Source organism: Cervus elaphus, chromosome 3 (assembly GCF_910594005.1).
Source record: "Cervus elaphus chromosome 3, mCerEla1.1, whole genome shotgun sequence".
NCBI classification, from domain to species: domain Eukaryota; kingdom Metazoa; phylum Chordata; class Mammalia; order Artiodactyla; family Cervidae; genus Cervus; species Cervus elaphus.
Genome location: NC_057817.1, coordinates 11,965,594 through 11,986,965, shown reverse-complemented (window position 1 = coordinate 11,986,965; position 21,372 = coordinate 11,965,594). Strand labels below are relative to the sequence as shown.

At 38.1% G+C, this 21,372-nt stretch overlaps 1 protein-coding gene across 2 annotated transcripts in view; it reads right to left on the bottom strand.

The window, feature by feature from the left end:
• ACSS3 (acyl-CoA synthetase short chain family member 3) overlaps positions 1–21,372 on the bottom strand; it is a 162,613-nt gene that overhangs the window by 29,618 nt on the left and 111,623 nt on the right. For both annotated transcript variants that reach the window (XM_043880529.1, XM_043880518.1), the window contains 2 exons: positions 7,180–7,275; positions 4,122–4,185 (listed from right to left, as the gene is read on the bottom strand). In XM_043880529.1, coding sequence (XP_043736464.1) covers positions 4,122–4,185; positions 7,180–7,275 — 160 coding nt within the window. The remainder of the gene's footprint in view (positions 1–4,121; positions 4,186–7,179; positions 7,276–21,372) is intronic.

The window sequence follows — 21,372 nt, the reverse complement described above, 5'->3', positions numbered from 1 at the left end:
TCTTTCATGCCCTGCACGCTGTTGCCTGGAAATTACTGATTCATAGTTTTATTTCTGTACTCTGGAGCTCTGGATGCAATTACAGAAAAACCTTCTAAAATTCATGAATGTTCTGTATTCATAGCAATTCAGATATCATAACTTACCCACAAAATTAACTGCCTGGAGTAAGTTTCAGAATCAAAAGAATTTTCTACCTCCATGCAGGCATGTCATTTTCTCTTCTTATAGAAAGATAAATTCTTTGAAAGCAAGAAATCTACAAGAACTGTAAGATTCATGTTTATTACATCATAGGATCTACAGTAGTTCAGGAATCACTAAAATGTCTACCTTCTCGTTAGGGATCCTCAAGAGAAAAGCAGAGATTTTTAGAAAGCCTTAACAAAGGAAGTTAAAAGAGCAAAAGTGGATCAAGAGGTTTTTTTTCAAAATTCCAACATATTATTATTTCTGATTTGGGGATGAGTCATTGTAACATGATAAAATGAATCATTATGCTTAGCACCTTGTAAAACTTGGACATATGATTATAGCTTCAGATTTTAAAGAAACTGCCAGAGAAAGATAATTTCAAATATCATTTACACTAGTCATAACAGATTTTACAGTGCAACAAGAAGCTACAGCTGTATTTACAAAAAGCAAACAAATTTGGGATTAAAACAGTGAGACATAATATATATATTTTTACTGAATTATTTAATGTAGTTTGAGCCCCATATATTTCAAATATCCCATGCAGATTTTTCTCTCTATTCTTTCTAATCACTACAAGTATAATTAGTGAACATAAACAGCATTACAGAATATTGTTCTTTTAAAGAATATTCCTCTTAATTATTATACAAGTACTAACGAAAAGTGTAAGTAGGAATAATGGAGAAGAATGACATCTAACTCTGACTGGCAGTCACTCTCCACAATGGCTTTTAATGCCAGATCAGTTTTTAAGTCCCTCATGAACTGAGTGATTCTTATTATTGGTGGCCCTATTTTATATCCATGCAAAGATAATAAAATATAGCAATACACCATATAAACTAGAACATTTTCTGAAAAAGAAAAGGTTATATTTTCCTTTGAAGTCATATAGCAAGTAGACATACCTATAGTTTACCATTGATTACTATTTCTTAACAATCACCGTACAGATTCAGGAATGATGGGAAGAAAATACAACCTACATGTTTGCAAATAAAATGAAACATTTATGAAGACTATATTGACAATGAAGTTGTTATGATGTTAAATGTTATAAAATTTTAATTTCTCGGTACAGTTGAGAAATACAATGTATTGAGTCAATACATTTCTTAAAGATTAGAAGCTCAGATATTTTGTGAACCTTAGACACCATATATAATCCTTAACCAAAAACCTTTTGAAAGTGAAAGCATTAGTCACTTCAGTCCTGTCTTTGCGACCCCATGGAGTGTAGCCCCGCCCGGCTCCTCTGTTCACGGAATTCTCTAGGCAAGAATACTGGAGTGGGTGGCCATTCTCTTCCCCAGGGGATCTTCCCAACCAAGGGACTGAACCCAGGCATCCCACACTGCAGGCAGATTCTTTACATCTGAGCCATAAGAGAAGCCCACAGCCACCACGCGGTTCTGGGGACCCAGGTAGCTGCTGGTCCCTGGAAAGGACCCTGCTTCTCAGATGACTGACCTTCTTCAGAATATGGTCTACCTGGAAAATTGCTCTCTCCTCAAACTACACAGCTTTTTCAAGCCACAGTAATGTTTGTAAGTCAAGAAGCTGTGCGTTTCCCTTAATTCAATTAAACATATATCTATTGCGTGCTCTTAAAAAGCATTCATTGGACATTTTCCACTCTGGATGAATGATATGTCCCCTCAAGGCACACAGAATATCTCTAGATGAATACACACAAGTCTTGATAGACTTTAAATATGAAATACCCTATGCATACTGCAAGCAACTATTGGGATGCATGAATAATTTTCAGGTCAATGAGTCAGAAAGGAATGGCTACTGCAGATGAGAGTTTCAAAATGAAATCCTTACTATCACAGGTAAAAATGAGTTCCTGAAATAAGGTTTCAAGAGTCTGAGATTTAAAAAAAGAGAGATATTGGTGGTAACTGTTTTGGGGGTGTTTTTTTCTCATTATTTCTACCTTACTTTTTGAAAATAATTATAGATATATATATTTGAATATAATTATATATATATATATATAATATTTACAAACATCTAGTTTCACTATTAACCTAAGGGAGGAATCCAAGTCCACTGCATGTCATAATATTCTGTATCATCAAATAATTTATAATGAAATCTCAGAATCCCAAATCTGTACAATAAAATTCCCTGTTTATGAAAAGAGAGGGGGGAAAAAAACCATTCTGAATTGGAGGCAATCTAAAGCACAGAATGTTTTAAGACAATAGTTGCGTCATTTTCAAGTACTTGAAGTAACACTAATGGGTATGAGAAAAAAAATTATAGTTTATTTGCTCTATTATTCTGGAATGGTTGTGGGGTGAAGCCACCAGTAATTAGCGTGGCAGGATGCATGAGGGATTAAAACTACACTGGCATCAAACGCTACCTCTGGGATCCTGCAAAGCACTGCTTTATGAACAGATGACTCACTTAGAGTTAGGGGTGATATAAAAATGTAAGCTGCTGGAGTGCTTTTAAAAATTCTCACAAACCATGTACTTCCCTAAGTGAGCTAGACATTCACCCACAATTTTGTTCAGATTTATCATTTAGCAAGCCCTCCCCTTGTCCCCAACACTTTTCCCCTTTCAATTTCAATTAATTGAAAGATTTCAATCAATTCTATGTTAATATGGATTCCTATTCAGAAAAATATGAATACAAATGGCATATTCAGAATTAATTTTTCCATTTGCCAACACATGTCTTAAAATTTAAATTAAAATAGTGATAAAGTGTCTTCGTGTTTACTGATCACAATAGGAATCTGAGAAGAACTGTATCATAAGGTGCATCTCCTCTATAGATTTTTGTAAGGTTACAGCATCTCTCCCTGAGAAAAACACATGCTTTTAAAAATTACTACTTCGCATTTAGCCTTTAAAGAACTTACAATGTTCATTAACCTGAGAAAAATTTTATACCAATCTGAGAATGCCAAGTAATAAGAGTTTTTTTTTTTAATAAATAGAAAACAAACCAAAAAACACATGCAATGTTCTTTACTTATAACAGCTCATTCTGGCAAATTCTACTTAACACATGTCAGTAAAGATGCCAACATCGTGCAAATCAGAGGCACTAAAGCTACCTGGATCAGTTATTAAAATGTCACATATTGTGTCTCTAACTTAACTTCCATTTCAGCTGCTCCAAGCTTAACAATTTCAAAGTATTGATTCAACCAAAGTAAATTTGAATATTTTTATGATAAATTCTAACATTTTATCTGTCAAATGAACAATGATGAAAACTGTTTGCAAGGAACTGTGGTACCTGAAGAGTCAGGAATTACATGTCATGCTACTATTTGACCCATGCTACTAATTACACATTTAGAAATTTATTCAGTAACATTGTAATTATCAGAAAAGACAACACAAAAAGGATATTCAATACAGCATTATTTATAGTCATAATATTCAAAAAAGACTAAGAGGCCTAGAAAGGGGAAAAACATTTTTAAGAGGTAGATAAAATTTAAAATGCTGTAAGATAGGGCTAAGTAAAAACAGGAATACATGAGAATAAACTAATTTCAACAATCTAAAATGGTTGTCAAAAAAAAGTCATATATATATGACAAAATTAACACTGTATTACTGAAGGGTTGCAGTATAAAAACTTTATATACTTCTTTATATTTTTGGTATTCATATTAATTTTATCATCTGTGCATTACTCATATAATCAGAAACATTTTTTAAAAGTTGCAAGATTTATCTTTTTAAAAATCATATCTAAATTGATTCCACTTTACGGGGCTTCCATGTTTAAATTACAAGACCAGGCAATGAGTATTCTCAAACAACACACAAGCTTCTTCTGCAACCTCTTCACTAGTAATACCATTGCAACCCCTCTATTTTTTCTTAATCTTATATATCAATTCTTGCTCTTTTAAATAATAGATGGCAAATTTTGCTTACTTTACCACAATGTTTCCTAAACACCGAGCCTTCAGTTTTTGCATGTTGTCATCCAAAATCATAACTGCAAAGTAAAATATAGATAAACAAATAAAAATAAATAACCTTAAAGCTTGAAAGTTTTCATATTTTCTATATTCAATCTCCCAAAACTCTAGCTTAACAAAGGCATCCTTTAACTCCTGTGAGATCATGAATCTATATAAATAAGCTAAAATGTCTCACAGAAAATTTAAAGTGTACATGTTTTTGATTTTTGATTAGATAATTCACTTTCTTCAGAGCCTTCCTTAAATAAAAACACAGTATTTTAAATATGCTGGTAATATTAAAATCTATGTTTATACCCATTCAAACATAACCTTTCATTCTGTCAAAAATATTAAAAATATGTACAGCTTTTCAAAATTAAAGGATACAAAGTTTTAAAATACAACCAAAACATATTTTGAACAATAAAAATAAAGAATTTAAAAGCCTGGCAAACTCTTTTTTCTGATTTAAGGCTTAATATCCACTTATGAGCTTTAAAGGTCAATTTAACCTTCCCAAATATTATTGCAATGTGTTCTATGCTATACTGTTAAAACCCTGAAGGATTTTAGGAAGCCAAAGCTTGTACCCATAGCAGTAACCTAATACAAACTAGAAATAAGAATATATCATTATGTTTTAAGCTTTAATAGATCCTTTTTGTGGCTTCATCCAGCCAAATTATTCTACTCAAAAAACCAATCAGAGAAGAAGAGCATTACTTCCAAAAAAAGTTAATCGCTCCCATCTCTGTTCCCAGAGCACTATTCTGTTCTGACAGTCATCAGCGGTGTCAGTATCTGTCCCTCCAGATGTAGCTCATTAAAGGTGAGGCCATGATGAGTGATAATTCATCTTTGTTTCCCCAAATCTCAGCACGGTGGCCAATTTACTAGGTGCCCTGGAACATATTCTCATTCTATTACCCCTCCAATTTCTCTATCTAAGAACTGGAAATAATTCCCTTCTCATAGTGTTGTACAATAATCAATTGAAAACTCAGTGACAATCTTGCATAACATACTAAATGAATGAGAGATTAAGTATTACATTACATTGCACACATTTTTTACACAAAATGGTGTTCTTTCCTTTCCCAAAAGGACATGGCTTTTTCATTATAATATTAAATGTTACATTATACTTTTGAATCTCTGAATAACCACAAAACATAAAAATCATGAGTCATAAAGTCTTTATTTCTTTGGTTATACTTTAGTTCTAGTGTTTAAGCTGTGCTGTCTGTAAGCCAATGACTTTCAGACAATGAGAAATGTCTGTACTGAAATTCCATGAGGCATCAAAGCTTTAACTCTTTCTTATAACTGGATATAAAAATGGTACTGAAACACTGAAAAGGAAGTGTAGTCAACATCTCCCATGGTCATCAGCCCCTAAAAATGGCCCAACACAAAAGCATTTTTTCTGATAAAAGGAGTCGAGATGATAGAACTGTTCAAAGGTAGGATTTCACTGAAGTTGGGTTCACCCTTCCATGCCTGGAGAAGTCACTGACTTCACAAAGTATCTATTCTTACACTTAAAAAAGAAAAAAAAATACTTGTGTCTTTTTATAAATATATCTGCTAGGCTAAACCAAATAATCCTTAACCAGTCATTGTCCTAGAAAGAAAATATATTTTTATACTACAGAAGTAAAAGACAAATCTCTAAACTTTGTAATTTACATGCAAATACAAACTGTAGGCAGGAATTATTCTCTTTCCAGATGCTGGGTTTAAGCTAAATGTGTGACCTTATGCAAATAGCATAACTTCTGGATCTCATTTTTCTTGTCTGTAAAATGAATGCGTACATCTAAAACAAGTCAGTCCCTCTGGCTTCTCTGAAATATTAATGACCCTACTTGCTAAGACTTAGCTCAGTTTTCCTACCAGCAGGCACTGGGTTAGTGCTTCATTATGTTCCATCACAAAAAGCAACCCTATGAAGCATACAGAATTATTATTCCTGTTTAGAAATAAGGAAATTGAATGTTTGACTTGTACAATAAAGCGTAACTAACACAAGTCACTTTATATAACATATACAACTAAGAGGTGAAATCCAGAGGAAATTATTGAACTATTATAACCACTACTGATGACTTAAAAAAACTTAGATGGAAAAGATAGTGTATCTCATTGTCACATACTGCCAACAAGGATGAAACTATTTTTTTTTCTTTTTAGAATCCTTACTCTTCATATTCATCTTCTAGCCAACAAGTTTCAAAAACTTTATCATCACCCCTAAAATAAAAGATAATATATATAATGGGAAAAACTGTAGCTTTTAATACAGAAACAAACAAACAAAATAAAACACAATGGTCTGCACTGTCTTCAGGACGTAACCAGCTGAATTACTTTAGTAAAGTTCTTTAGTCCCTCTGGGCACCAGCTAACTCATGGCTAAAATGGGAATAATATCACTAAATTAAATGAACTCATCATTAATTGAAATAATGTATGCAAAGTCCTCAGCACCAAGCATATATTCTGTAAGTATTAATCTCTCACATAGCTCCTTGCATGCACGCTAAGTCGCTTCAGCGGTGTCTGACTCTTTGTGACCCGGTGGACGATAGCCCACCAGGCTCCTCTGTTCAAGGGATTCTCTAGGCAAGAATACTGGAGTGGGTTGCCATGCCCGCCTCCAGGGGATCTTCCCAACCCAGGGATTGAACCCGTGTCTCTTACGTCTCCTGCACTGGCAGGGGGTTCTTTACCACTAGTGCCACTGGGAAGCCCACAGATCCTTAACTTGCCTTATATTTTGACAGTCATTTACAACATGCCCTTAGAGGTCTACAGTATTACTTCTGATAAAATTGGCTAATAACAAAAGTTGTCACAAAAAGTTAGACATTTTTAATACAAGGCATTCACTCAATCAAATACTTATTAAGCTATTGCCTAATGTATTAGGCAATACATTTCAATCAATATGATTCACACTAAATACAGAAAAATACCAAATTCATTAACATTAAATATTTCAAGTAATCAAGGTAATTTCTCACCATTGTATCCTGGAACACTTTTTCCTGCTTGCCCTGGAGGAGGTGTTTTAGAATTACCCAATCCAATGCAAGATGCTGTAATTGGGGATCCAGTCTCTGGAGAAACAAGTAATGTTTATGATTTAATATTTCAACTTGAGATCATATTGTTTCTGCGGCACCTGCACTGCCCCTCTCCCTCCACAGAATTTCATTGCATGAGGAATAAGTAGGGCAAGCCTGTTTTAAAAAATGAAACAAATCCAGTAATTTATATCATATTGGCATTTTTAAAACTTAAGGATACAAATTTAGAATCATATACACAGTGGTCTCCTTTTAAAGACAGGCCTCTTTAGTGTTCTCAGTTGTAGATCAGCGAGCATGAAGAATGGAAATTATGTGGCTGTGAGTTTTACAAGACAGTAAACACTGAAAAATCTCTAGTAAAGATGCTTTCTTTTAATTCACCTAAAGTTATTTTATTAGGGTAAGTAACAGCGATAGGAGAAATATTTCTGTAATTTATAACTTAGTCTCTGGAATAGGTAACACCAAGATTTTTTAAAATATATATGAGCAGTATCATATTCTAATTTTTTAAGAACTACTTTTGCCTAGAAACCTTGCTTTGAAAACTAAATTCATCAACTGTTTCATCAAATTCCTCTTAATCTGTTGCTCTTCGACTTCTGAAGGCCCAAAACCTAGGGAAGAAGCTATTTATGTTACGCTGGTTATTTCCTCAAGACCAGAGACTTACAATTAGCCTTCATTGATTATCAAAAACTTTTAAATTTGTCTTCTCTGTCTCAAGTTATAACAGAATAATAGCATCTATTATTAATACATGATGATCGTAAGTTCTGAAACTTTTATGATTTTTTATAAAACAGTGCATTTGTTATTATTGGCAAATAGAAGTTTGAAGTTACCAGAATATTTTGAATATGAGATTTGTCTCTGAGGGGCAAGTGGGTATTGATACTAAAAAGTTTCAGAACTATTTTTTTTTCATTTATTTTTATTAGTTGGAGGCTAATTACTTTACATATTGTAGTGGTTTTTGCCATACATTGACATGAAGCAGCCATGGATTTACATGTATTCCCCATCCCGATCCCCCCTCCCACCTCCCTCCCCATCCCATCCCTCGGGGTCATCCCAGTGCACCAGCCCCGAGCTATTTTACACACATAAATGTACACCTACATACATGCAAGGGATTGACTGTCAAAATAATGAGACACAAAGTAATCCAAAATATTAATAACATCTATCTTCCTAAGGACCCAGAATGTGTTTCACCATGATTTATCACTTATTTGTATCACTTTAGAATACATTTATTACTGTTCTTTACCTTCTAGGGTAGTTCAGTTTATTATTCACACTTTGATGGCAGCTCAGCTGGCATCAGTAACAGAGGAAGAACTCACACATCAAAACCCAGGTCTTGAGTCACAGTCCAATGCTTAAGATGCTGAGCCAGATGGTCACCGCTGAGCAGAAGCAGTGAGTAACCAGAGCAGACACTGCTGATGTTTAACAAAGAATTCTCAAATATTTTCATATGATGACAAAAAATCGGGAGGTATTTTATGATATGGCATCCTATCAGCCATGAGCATTCTCCCCACAGCACAATCAAAGCATGGGAGGAAATCCACAGGTTTGGAAATTTAGCAGCATTTTCCTTTTGCCTTTCGGAAAATATCTGAGTACTCATCTCATCTCAGCTACCCTTGAAGAGCAGGGAGACAAGAGCCGTGGTGATGACAGGAAGCGGCCCTGCAGAATGAGGTGCTTAAAGCAAGGTACTCAGACAAAACAGAGTGACAAGAGGGACAGAAGCTACTAAGAAACAGAAGGAAAGAAGACGTCCCCTTCGAGATGCTGCTGCCGCCCTCCCACCCTGGAGAGAAGCAGCTGCTGAAGTCAATCTGCTATTTCTGAAGCATATCTTGTCAAGTTGAGTTGATGAGTAGGGCCACTCCAGGCATCTGAAGCTCAAATTCTCCACACTTCTCAACACCGTGAGGCCTCTCAGCAACTTATCAGTGGACGGCTCCGGAACCCACAAAGGCACCCTCCAGGGGCTCTAATGCCTATCGACGCTTCTAGGATCTGCTGCCTACAAGAAAAGCAAACAAACTACCACAACCAAACTCCTAACTGCACCCTGCTTCATCTCATCTCAGTGTGGATTTTTATAAAGGACGCAGGCTCTCTGCTCTTCTGATAACATTGGGAGTAGGGAGGGTGGGAAGGAGAGGTGAGAAGAAAACCTGCTCTGAAATAAAGACATAAGAAACCGGAGCACTGTCAGAAGCTGACACTATGGGGCTTTCCAGGTGGCTCAGTGGTAAAGAATCTGCCTGCCAAGCAGGAGATGCAGGTTTGATCTCTGGGTGGGGAAGATTCCTTGTAGAAGGAAATGGCAACCCACTCCAGTATTCTTACCTGGGAAATCCCATGGACAGAGGAGCCTGGAGGCAACAGTCCATGGGGTCACAAAGAGTCGGACAGGACTTAGCAACTAAACAACAATGAAGGTGACATTATACATCCTCCCCAAGGTCCCTAACCATCTTTTCATGATGACTACATATTCATAATCTTCAACCTTCAACTGTCTTGTTTAGGAGTATAAAACAACTATGAAAAGTAGAAACTTACAATACCATATGTAAAATAGATAGCTAATGGGAACGTGCTATATGACTCAGGGAACTCAAACAGGGGCTCTAGAACAATCTAGCGGAACAGGATGTGGAGAGAAGTGGGAGGGAAGTTCAAGACGGATGGGACATATGCATACCCATGGCTGATTCATGTTGAGGTTTGACAGAAAACAGCAAAATTCTGTAAAGCAATTACCCTTCAATTAAAAAATAAACAAAATTTTTAAAAGTATATTCTTCTGTATGATCATCTTGACTGACTTTTAAGGGCAATGGAAAGGATTATGCATTCAGTTACTTCAAGTAGATAATATAAGTTTCTACTTCGAAAATTAGTAATTTGAGTACCTAGTTGACTTTATTTTGTGCAGGGGCCACGCTCAGCTTCTCTAGATTTTCCGATATTAGTGTATGTGCTACCAGAGAGAGCACTCATTGACTTTATCTGGATATTCATCTTGGGGATTAAAAAACAACTGTTCGTAGTGACATACAAAGGGCACAGACAAGATGACAGATCCTAGGAATCGAAGTCTAACAAGGAGCCACAGTTAGGACAAAAATGGGATGCGAAAGACTCAACAAAGACTAGTTGTTAGAGACTTTGCTTTCTCTCTTTATACCTCTGAGCATCCCGAGGCCCAAGAACTGATCCATCATCACTGGAGGCACACAGGTGCGTGCTCACACATTCCTGCACACTCACTGATTGTATAACTACCCTGGCTTCCCAGTGGGTCCATATACAGAATAGGCTTCCAGTTGGGGAAAGCCCCCAGGAATGCTGCAGTCCTTAATCAAACCCCAAAGGACTCCCAAAGCCCCGTTTTCAAAGATGTGCTAAACACATCTACCTCACATTGCGCAGGCTGTAATTAACTGGCTGCAGTAATCTAAGCAGACAGGAAATCCAGATGTAACATGTGGACTGGGAAATAGCTGCAATGAAGAAACCACAACATTCTCTTTGAAGAAAACAATTGGACACTTCATTTGGAGAAATCTCCAAAGACATCCAACCTTAGAAAGGCACAATGCTCAGCAACTCACCAGCATAATTTCTTTAGATAAGCAACAACCAGGAAGAAGACTGGTGGAAATTGGAAGTTGTGAAGAATGAGTCACCTGGGTATGTTTATATTCATACTGCCTTAGAAGCTAATATAGACACTTCACTATTATCTCAGTATTTTTACTGCCTCACTCCACCTTATTGCATCAGTGAGCTATTACCTCCATGAATTTTCCTTAAAACCTCTAACTCTAAAGTAGAAAAAGGAAAGAGAACAAGTAAACATAATTTTCTCAAATATGAATTATGCTGCGTACCATGTATAAGTGCTTTTCGCTTGTATTACTGCATTGAATTCAGCTACAAGCTGATAGAAAAGGAAATATCATATTAACAGATTTAAAGTATTGAAACCTAATATAGAAAATTTAAACCATTACCCTAGTCCGCCTAGTTCTTTCAGAGAAAGAGCAGAATGGAACAGACAAGGGTACTACTTGGAAGGCTCTCACGTAGAATACAGATGATGAGAAGAAAAGAGAGCTCATCCAGACTACATAACAGCAGAGGAAGAAAAACCTTTCTGACAGGGAGTGAGTCCAGTCTCTCATATTTGCAGATAGAAGTACATATCACTAGCTAGCAAATATTTATTGAGCAGCTATTATGTGCTAGGCGCTGTCATTAGAACTGGGGATACAGCAACAAACAAAAGTGACCAAAATCTCTATCTTTATGGAGTTCATAATTCATTTGGGGAAACAAACAATAATAACAAATAAATGTACAGTATATAGCATGTTAAAAAGAGATAACTACTAAGAAAATAAAGATAGTATAGACAAGATATGAGATGAGATGTGATGGGAAGAGACTGCAATTTTAAACTGGGGAGCCAGAAAATAAACTCCCAGAGAAGTGACCTTTGAGTGAAGACCTGGAAGAAGAGAGGACATGTGCCTTGAATCTAGGGACAAAGAGTCCAGGAAAAAGGAACTGCAAGTGCAAAGGTCCCAGAGGTAGATTTATTCCTAGATATTTGAGGAACAGTGAGGCAGCCAATGTGACTGAAGCAGAATGAATGAGGAAAGTATTAACAGGAAATAAGGTAAGAGAGATAGTAAAGAGGCAGTAAAACTACTTCAAAGTTCTAATCAGTTCAGTTCAGTCGCTCAGTCGTGTCGGACTCTGTGACCCCATGGACTGCAGTACGCCAGGCCTCCCTGTCCATCACCAACTCCTGGAGCTTTCTCAGACTCATGTCCATTGAGTCAGTGATGCCATCCAACCATCTCATCCTCTGTCATCCCCTTCTCCTCCTGCCTTCAATCTTTCCCAGCATCAGAGTCTTTGCCAATGAGTCAGTTATTTGCATCAGGTGGCCAAAGTATTGGAGTTTCAGCTTCAGCATCAGTCCTTCCAATGAATATTCAGGGTTGATTTCCTTGGGATTGACTGGTTGGATCTCCTTGCTGTCCAAGGGACTCTCAAGAGTCCTCTCCAATACCACAGTTCAAATAGCTGAGAAGAGAAGCTAAAGGCAAAGGAGAAAAGGAAAGATATACCCATTTGAATGCAGAGTTCCAAGGAATAGCAAGGAGAGATAAGAAAGCCTTCCTCAGTGATCAGTGCAAAGAAACAGAAGAAAATAATAGAATAGGAAAGACTAGAGATCTCTTCAAGAAAATTAGAGATACCAAGGGAACCTTTGTGGTGTAAATGGCAGAGGAGAAGGACATGCACTCATCTCCTGCGAGAACTCCAAAACAACTCGCTGCTGGACAACTGTCAACTGGAAAATGCTGGATCCCACCACAAAGAGATACCCCACGTCCAAGAGCAAAGGGGAAGCCCCAGCAAGATGGCAGGAGGGGAGAAATCACATTAGAATCAAACCGCTTACCCACCAGCGATGCTCAGAGGGTTCAAGCAAACCTCGTGCACCAGGACCCAGGGACCCCAGAGACCGAGACAGAGCTGTGTCTGAGTGTGTCCTGAGGAGGTACGGGTCAGCAGTGGACTGCCGCAGGGGCAGGGGCTCTGGGTGCAGCAGACCTGGGTATGGCATAAGTCCTCTTGGAGGAGGTCACCCTTAACCCCACCAGAGAGCTGCCAGAACTTACACAGGACTGGGAAACAGACCCTTGGAGGGCACAAAGAGAACCTTGTGGGCACCAGGGCCCAGGAGAAAGGAGCAGTGACCCCACAAGAGACTGACCCAGACTTGCCCGTGAGTGTCCAGGAGTCTCCAGTGGAGGCGTGGGTCAGCGGTGGCATGATGCAGGGTCGGGGCACTGAGTGCAGATGTGAGCATGGCCCTGCCCATCAGAACAAGACCCAGTTTGCCCTTCAGTCCCTCTCTCCCATCAGGAAGCTTCCATAAGCCTCTTATCCTTCTCATCAGAGGGCAGACAGAATGAAAACCACAATCACAGAAAGTTCCCATAAGACCTTAAATTTTTAGTCTGAGTAATGTTGCCATCTCAGATATGCAGATGATACCACCCTTATGGCAAAAAGTGAAGAGGAACTATAGAGCCTCTTGATGAAGGTGAAAGAGGACAGTGAAAACTCGCTGAAAAACTCAACATTCAAGAAACTAAGATAATGGCATCTGGTCCCGTCACTTCATAGCAAATGGGTGGGAAAGCAATGGAAACAGTGACAGACTTTTCTTGGGCTCCAAAATTTCTATAATAGTGACTGCAGCCATGAGATTAAAAGACGCTTGCTCCCTGGAAGAAAAGCTATGACCAACCTAGACAGCATATTAAAAAGCAGAGACATTACTTTTCAACAAATGTCCATACAATCAAAGCTATGGTTTTTCCAGTAGTCATGTATGGATGTGAGAGCTGGGCCATAAAGAAAGCTGAGCACAGAAGAATTGATGCTTTTGAACTGTGGTGTTGAAGAAGACTCTCGAGAGTCCCTTGGACTGCAAGGAGATCCAATCAGTCAATCATAAAGGAAATCAGTCCTGAATATTCATTGGAAGGACTGATACTGAAGCTCCAATACTTTGGACACCTGATGTGAAGAACTGACTCATTAGAAATAAGACCCTGATGCTGGGAAAGATTGAAGGCAAGAGGAAATGGGGACGACAGAAAATGAGATGGTTGGATGGTATCACCAACTCTATGGACATGGGTTTGAGTAAGCTCCGGGAGTTGGTGATGAACAGGGAATTCTGACAAGTCAATGGGGTCGCAAAGAATCAGACATGACTATGTGACTGAACTGAACTGAATGTTGCAAGCTAATGAAGACTTTCAAACAAAGAAGTTAATGAATCACAACAATGCAAGCTGGGAAAGATTGAAGGCAAAAGGAGAAGGGGATGGCAGAGGATGAGATGGTTAGAGAGCATCACCGAATCAAGGGACATGAATTTAAGCAAACTCTGGGAGATAGTAGAGGACAGAGGAGCCTGACAGGCTACAGTCCATGTGTTACAAAGAGTCAGACATGGTTTAGCAACTGAACAACAACAACAATGCAGATAGAATTTACTTAAATATTTGAGCATCATATAGGTTCTATGATCAGGTTTATTCTATCTGGGGTTTTGAGAGAGATATATGGGAGAACATGGACAGATGGGAGCTGTTTTAGGATGGTTGGTTAATGATAGAGATTCCTGTGGCTTCCTGAACATCAAGAACCAATTCAAAAGAATGACAAAAAGACTAGAGTCCAGGAGACAGACTGCCCGGACAAGCCAAAGACAGTCATTTTTGTTATGTAAGTGTTGTGTGTGTGCATGCTCAGTCCTGTCTGACTCTGTGACCTCATGGATTGCAGCCTGCCAGGCTCCTTGGCCAGGGGATTTTCCAGGCAAGAATACTGGAGTGGGTTGCCATTTCCTCCTCCAGGGGATCTTCCTGACCAGAGAGCGAACCCACATTTCCTGCATCTCCTTCACTGGCAGGCAAATTCTTTACCATTGTCACCAATATATGCGTGCCTGCTAGATCACTTCAGTCATGTCCGACTCTTTGTGACCCCATGGACTGCAGCCCACCAGGCTCCTCTGTCCATGCAGCATTTCTGAAAGCCAATATGGCAATTCTTATAAAAAGCCTTAAAAATGACAATTCTTATAAAAACTCTCAAAGACTGATCATAGCCTTTAACGCAGTTGTTCCACTTTATGAGATATACACAAGGAAATGTTTGAAAGAGCTCACAAACATTAAGCACCAAGGATGTTTATCACATGTAAATGTTTACATTAGAGTTTAAAAGGTTATCGAAAAAACAGGAATTATTCCCTATTAAGGAGTAATGCAAAATCATTCAAATACCATAGGAAAATGTCTAGTGATAGGAAATAATTCTCACCAAACACTGTTTAGATAAAAGTTGTAAAATAATGCATACTATGATTTAAGTTTTTTATAAATATTATACATTGGGGAAAAATATATATTTTGGCAAGGTACACATTGAAGTATTAACAGAATTTCTGAACACCACTTCTGAATGATAAACAAAGGGGAAATTACATTGAAGAGTCCTGAGGCTACATCTACAACTCTGAAATCTCTCCATGGTGGTAGATTAAAGGTGGATGCAATTTACTTTGGGCTTTTGATGGCTTTGAGTAACAGAAAAGAGTGAAAGTGATGATTTGTCAGTTTCTAAGCACAGACCTTAAGGAATTCAGAATACTGTCTCAAGAGTGAGGTACCATGTAAGACGGTCTGCTACTCCAACTCCTCCAAGCTAAAAATACCATTTGCAAGCTTTCCAGACAGCAGTCCTATCTGAGTCCAGCCTTCTAGCCTATCCCAGGCATGAGTGGGAAGCCATCTTGGACCCTCTGGAACAGCTCATTCATCACACAATTTTCTGAGTTGTCTCAATCAATCGTCAAAATCCCTAATTGATCTCAACTCGTATCTTTGAGCCATAAAATCATGAATTAGGGTGGCTGTTTTAAGCCACTAGGTTTTAAGTATATACTTGGAACACTTGCCATTATAAATGTGACAAAATCTTTCAGAAAAGAATTGTGCATGTAATCATATGAAAACACTCTTCTAGCCTGCAGCTGAAATCAGATTCTTCTTGGATGCTTTGAGATTCATTTCTATCAGTAGGACTGGTGTAATCCCTGACATTTTGTGCTCAGGAAATGTTTTCTGACTGGTAAATACATACTTACATAATTTAGGCTCGGGCTTCCAGTATTAAGATCAAGGTTCTTAAAAAAATAAGTAGCAAATCACACAATGCAATCCCAAAATGGATAAGAGAGCAAGACAAATAGAAGATTCAGGTAAGCGAGAAAGGAAGAAAAAAAAAAAAGCTGTATATTTCTGTTATAATTCTGCTACAATCTTTTTCTTACTCTAAGAATGATATTGAAAGGTCAGTCCTTCAATGAATATGTATTAAATATATCCGACTTATTTAATTCATTTCTTTTGTGGATAAAGTAGTGTTAAAGGTGGAAAGACATGCCTAACAGAAATAGAAGGATGTGCAAAGTTGAGAAGTTAGACCAACCACCAAGGGACTGACCTCAAGCTATTTAGCAGAGCAAACTTTGCGGGAGTTGGGGGAGGTCGAGCATGAGAAGAAGAGGTGAAGTAAGAGAGATAACAAGGACCAAAATGAGAGAGGGGAGCAAAGGAGGATCACAAAGTGCCTTCCGCACCATGTTAAGAAGTTTGGCTATTATTCTGGGAACACTGGGGGACTCAGGGATTTGCAACAGAGATTTGTTCAGAACTGCATTTTAGAAAAAGCTCTTCAGTTGCAAACTGGAGCACTAAAACGAGAGTCCCAACCCAGAGCAAGAAATCAATCAGATGCTGGTGGTCCGAGGCAGCGGCAGTAGCCGACGAGACCAACTTGGAGTTACACTCAGCGTTAAAAGGCCTGGCTGATGGTTTGGATACAGAGACAGGAAAAGAGGTTGAAATCCAGGACAACCTCCAGGGTTTTGGTTTACAGATGAAAGACAACATAGAAAGAAGAGCAGATGTGAGTGAGGGCTAAGAGGAAGAACGTTATGCAGGTTTAGATCTATAAATAAGAGCTCCTGCTATATCTGGAAGTTTGCCACTGTGCTCCCACTGAGGTTCTAGAAACACTACATTTAAGCAATATGGATTTTAGAAGTTGGTGGCCCATGCAGAGAGTTAAAGTCCTGGAAATAAATCAATTCAGTGGCCCAGGGCCCTTGAGTCATATTAATCACAGCATCATGATGGGCACAGAAGCAATTTGTAAAGAAACCATTCTCTACACCTCTAAATCTATACTGTGAGCTATAAATAACTTGAATGGTGGTAGCAGAAAGAAAGCAGAAACAGTGAGATGTACCACAGTGAAAGAAAATCAATTTAATCTTTTGTGTTCACGAGATAGGACGATTACAGTTTAAACTACTTAATTCAAAGCAGCCTAACTTTTGGTACTGGGAGTAGACCATTAATTCAAGCTGTGAGACACTGGTCTTATCCTACTCTCTTACCAGCATGCTGCCTCTCACCTTAGAGACTTTCATAAATAACCTGCAGCTGAATTAGATAAGAAATGCTGAATTAATGAAGGCATAAGATAAAACCTACGAAGAAAGGGCTCTAATCAACACAGAACAAGGAGGCTCCTGGTCCTAATCTTAACTAGTAGACTCTAAGAAATTAAATTCTCCATGATTAATATTTTCTTTTATGAATTAAGCTCTTATGTTCTAAGTTTTCTTGGGTCTGAACTACGTACAGACCAGAATGCTAAAAGATGGGCTTTATATTCATGAAAGGTTATTATTCATAGAAATGAAAGAAAAAGAAAAACGTTCATTGAGGGTTAGTATAAGCCAGGAACTTGCTGCATTGTTCATACATATTTCACTTCATTTCAGGATTTCTACAAACCTTTGAGCAAACAGACGTGCACTAGAGATGAAGGACTTGCCAGCGGCTACACAGTAAGTGGCTAAACCAGGATTTAAACAGTCTTATTGGGGTTCGGTGTCACTTTTTACTACCCACGTTGCTTGTTCAGGAGGAGAGTCACTTTTTTTTTTTCTTTTTTTTTTTTTCCAGTGGGTTTTGTTATACATTGACATGAATCAGCCATGGATTTACATGTATTCCCCATCCCGATCCCCCCTCCCACCCCCCTCTCCACCCGACCCCCCCAGCTCTTCCCAGTGCACCAGGCCGGAGCACTTGTCCCATGCATCCCACCTGGGCTGGTGATCTGTTTCACCATAGATAGTATACATGCTGTTCTTTTGAAATATCCCACCCTCACATTCTCCCACAGAGTTCAAAAGTCTGTTCTGTATTTCTGTGTCTCTTTTTCTGTTTTGCATATAGGGTTATCGTTATCACCTTTCTAAATTCCATATATATGTGTTAGTATGCTGTAATGTTCTTTATCTTTCTGGCTTACTTCACTCTGTATAATGGGCTCCAGCTTCATCCATCTCATTAGAACTGGTTCAAATGAATTCTTTTTAATGGCTGAGTAATATTCCATGGTGTATATGTACCACAGCTTCCTTATCCATTCATCTGCTGATGGGCATCTAGGTTGCTTCCATGTCCTGGCTATTATAAACAGTGCTGCGATGAACATTGGGGTGCACGTGTCTCTTTCAGATCTGGTTTCCTCAGTGTGTATGCCCAGAAGTGGGATTGCTGGGTCATATGGCAGTTCTATTTCCAGTTTTTTAAGAAATCTCCACACTGTTTTCCATAGCGGCTGTACTAGTTTGCATTCCCACCAACAGTGTAAGAGGGTTCCCTTTTCTCCACACCCTCTCGAGAGTCACTTTTTGTTTTCTAATTAGAACTGACGACAAAAGAGGAATTGGGGACCACTACTTCATGAGGCCAGTGGGCCCACAGTGCAAAGAACTGCATGCAAGAGGGGAAAATCAAATTTCCATACAATAAGGTTTATCAAGGGAGGGTTTAGGAACTCTTTTCCTAATAAAGATCTACAAAATCATTACATATTTTCACCCTTCTAGAATGAATTAAATGTGATTCTTGCCAAGGGTAGAGCAATTAGATGATATTTCTAAGACCAAATCAATTTTATATTCTTAATTTCTCAGTGTTTAGTCACTAAGGGACTTCCCTGGCAGTCTAGTGGTTAAGACTTCGAATACAGGGGATATGGGTTTGATTCCCTGTCAGGAAGTTAATATCCCACATGCCTCATGGCCAAAATTAAGACAGACAAACAAACAAACACAGAAGCAATATTGTAACAAATTCACCAAAGAGTTTAAAAATGATCCAAAAAGAGTATCACTAATATAATAATGGGCATAAATAGAGATTCTAAAAAGCAATTATACATATCTGAATAGCTTCATGTATAGTAATCACATCTGAAAAAATAACAACATGGTATTCTTCCCACATTATAACGCTATTAAGATGAAAATGTCTGATTCAATGGCTGCTATTTGACTTGGGATATTCATTTTCAGGTGGATTAACAATCTGTAAACAGTTATTCATTTCAAAAAGAGAAAGCCTCATCAAGCCTAACATTTGACAAAAGATTATTCCTTCCACAAACCAAATTCATGTAGCTTACCTCTAAGCTCTTCTTCTCAAATTATCAGTAAAAATTATCTATTTTAGACTAATGAAGTCTTGCTCTAAATGAGAAAAAAATCCGGTTGCCAGGCAACAAAGACGACATCAAGACAAGTTTTTCCTCTCTCACCAGAGAGGATGATGAGCACTATCACAGCATCACCAGCGGGACGTTGCTGAGATGACTCTGTGTCCTATGACGGTTCTTCCCAACCACAACTTCTCATGCCAAGCTACCTACAATTTCTTTCCCATGAATGAATGAAAAAAGAGATGAATTTATTTTCAATGATTATGTCGAGAAAAACAAAAATGCATCAGACAGTACTGATTCGTTCCTATTACTAAAGACCCTTCACACTCTGCACCATAGGGTATATTCTGGACAAACCAGTTCATGGGGCAGTGGCCTTGTCTGTTCAGTCTGACCCAGCTCTCTGAGTTCCATAACGCGTATTTCAAAAGTCTAGTGCAATCCATTGTCTTTAAAAATATAGGCCTATACTTTAACCAAACCCTACAGTCATAGCCCAAATTTGATGGGCTCAGAAAATATTAAGTAAAACCCAAAAAGCAGGGGATGACAGTTTACAAGTATTAAAATCTAGGAAGGCAGCATTTGGTTGTATATAGAAATCTTTTACTTTAAGATCTACAACAAAAGGAACGTTTGCTAGTGACTATAGGCACCCAAACCACAGAAAACAGATTTCTGAATAATTAAAGCTAGTGTCATCAAGATCAAATTACCAGGAAGATACTTTTCCTCGCTGTACTGTTAGCCATACAGAGCTTTTTATCTCTTAGCCCTAGGGAGCCAGTTTGCAGGAAAACATACAGGATTTTGCATGGGGCCAAGCTAGGTATATTAAGATGGAAGAAAGTCACACATCCAGCACAGAGTTGTAACATGGATTTTTCAAAGGCACGATAACGAGACTCATAAAATTCCCAATGTAGACTTCCAGGGATGAAGAAAACCCCCATCACAGACTAAACTCAGGACTACACACTGACAGATGGAAATTCCTCTGCAGTAAGTATACCAATTCAGATGCCTGAAGGTGGAATGTGTGAAAACACAAATGTAACAAACGAAGAGGATGATTCAGAAAAAAAAAAAAAAAGCATGACAAACTCTGACATTCTACCTATCAAGTATCAAGTCACAATGCGTCTACCTAGGAGGAAGGAGACAGTACTACATTTAAGCCTGTATCATTTCTCATAGAACTCTCTGTTTAGGAAAACTGCTAACTACAATGAACTATTCCACTTTGTGGTTTTGATTCTTGTAAATAAAAAGGATTGCTGCCTTTAAAAAAATCCTGGGCTAATGGATAGTCTCCAGATACACCTAATGATAATGACTGAATCTGGTCAACCTAACCAATCTTTGTGGCCCTCAGGAAATATATCCTACTGAATACTACATAAATAAGGATTACTGGATCAGGCAGTCTTGACATATTTTAATAATATGGTGTTAGGATGTATGTGCCTTTAGGATCAATGATGCTGATTTAAGAGCCAGCTTGATTAAAGTTTGCTGGAGCCTGTGGGTCTACTTTAATAAAATCCAGAATTATCAGATTCCTCCTCAAAGGAGGAGGATTTAGGCTATAGATAGAATATATTTACTTCAGAAGTAGCAGTTGCAATTAAAACTGCAACAGTTCAAACAGGGAGTGAAACAGTGATTGCTTTATAATAGAAGAACCCAGCAAAGATGGCTCAAGGCAGCTAAAGTAAGATCAATAACTTCAATCGGCACCAATGTCTCAATCCATTAGCAGACTACCATTTTCTCACTGAAGTCCCTCCTAGAGGCTTTAAAAATTCTAGGAAGAATTTTACTCCTCCATTAAAGTGATGGAAACAAAACAACGAAATCACCCAGCGCTACTCAAGTTGGTGGTCATTACCTCATTTCAATTAC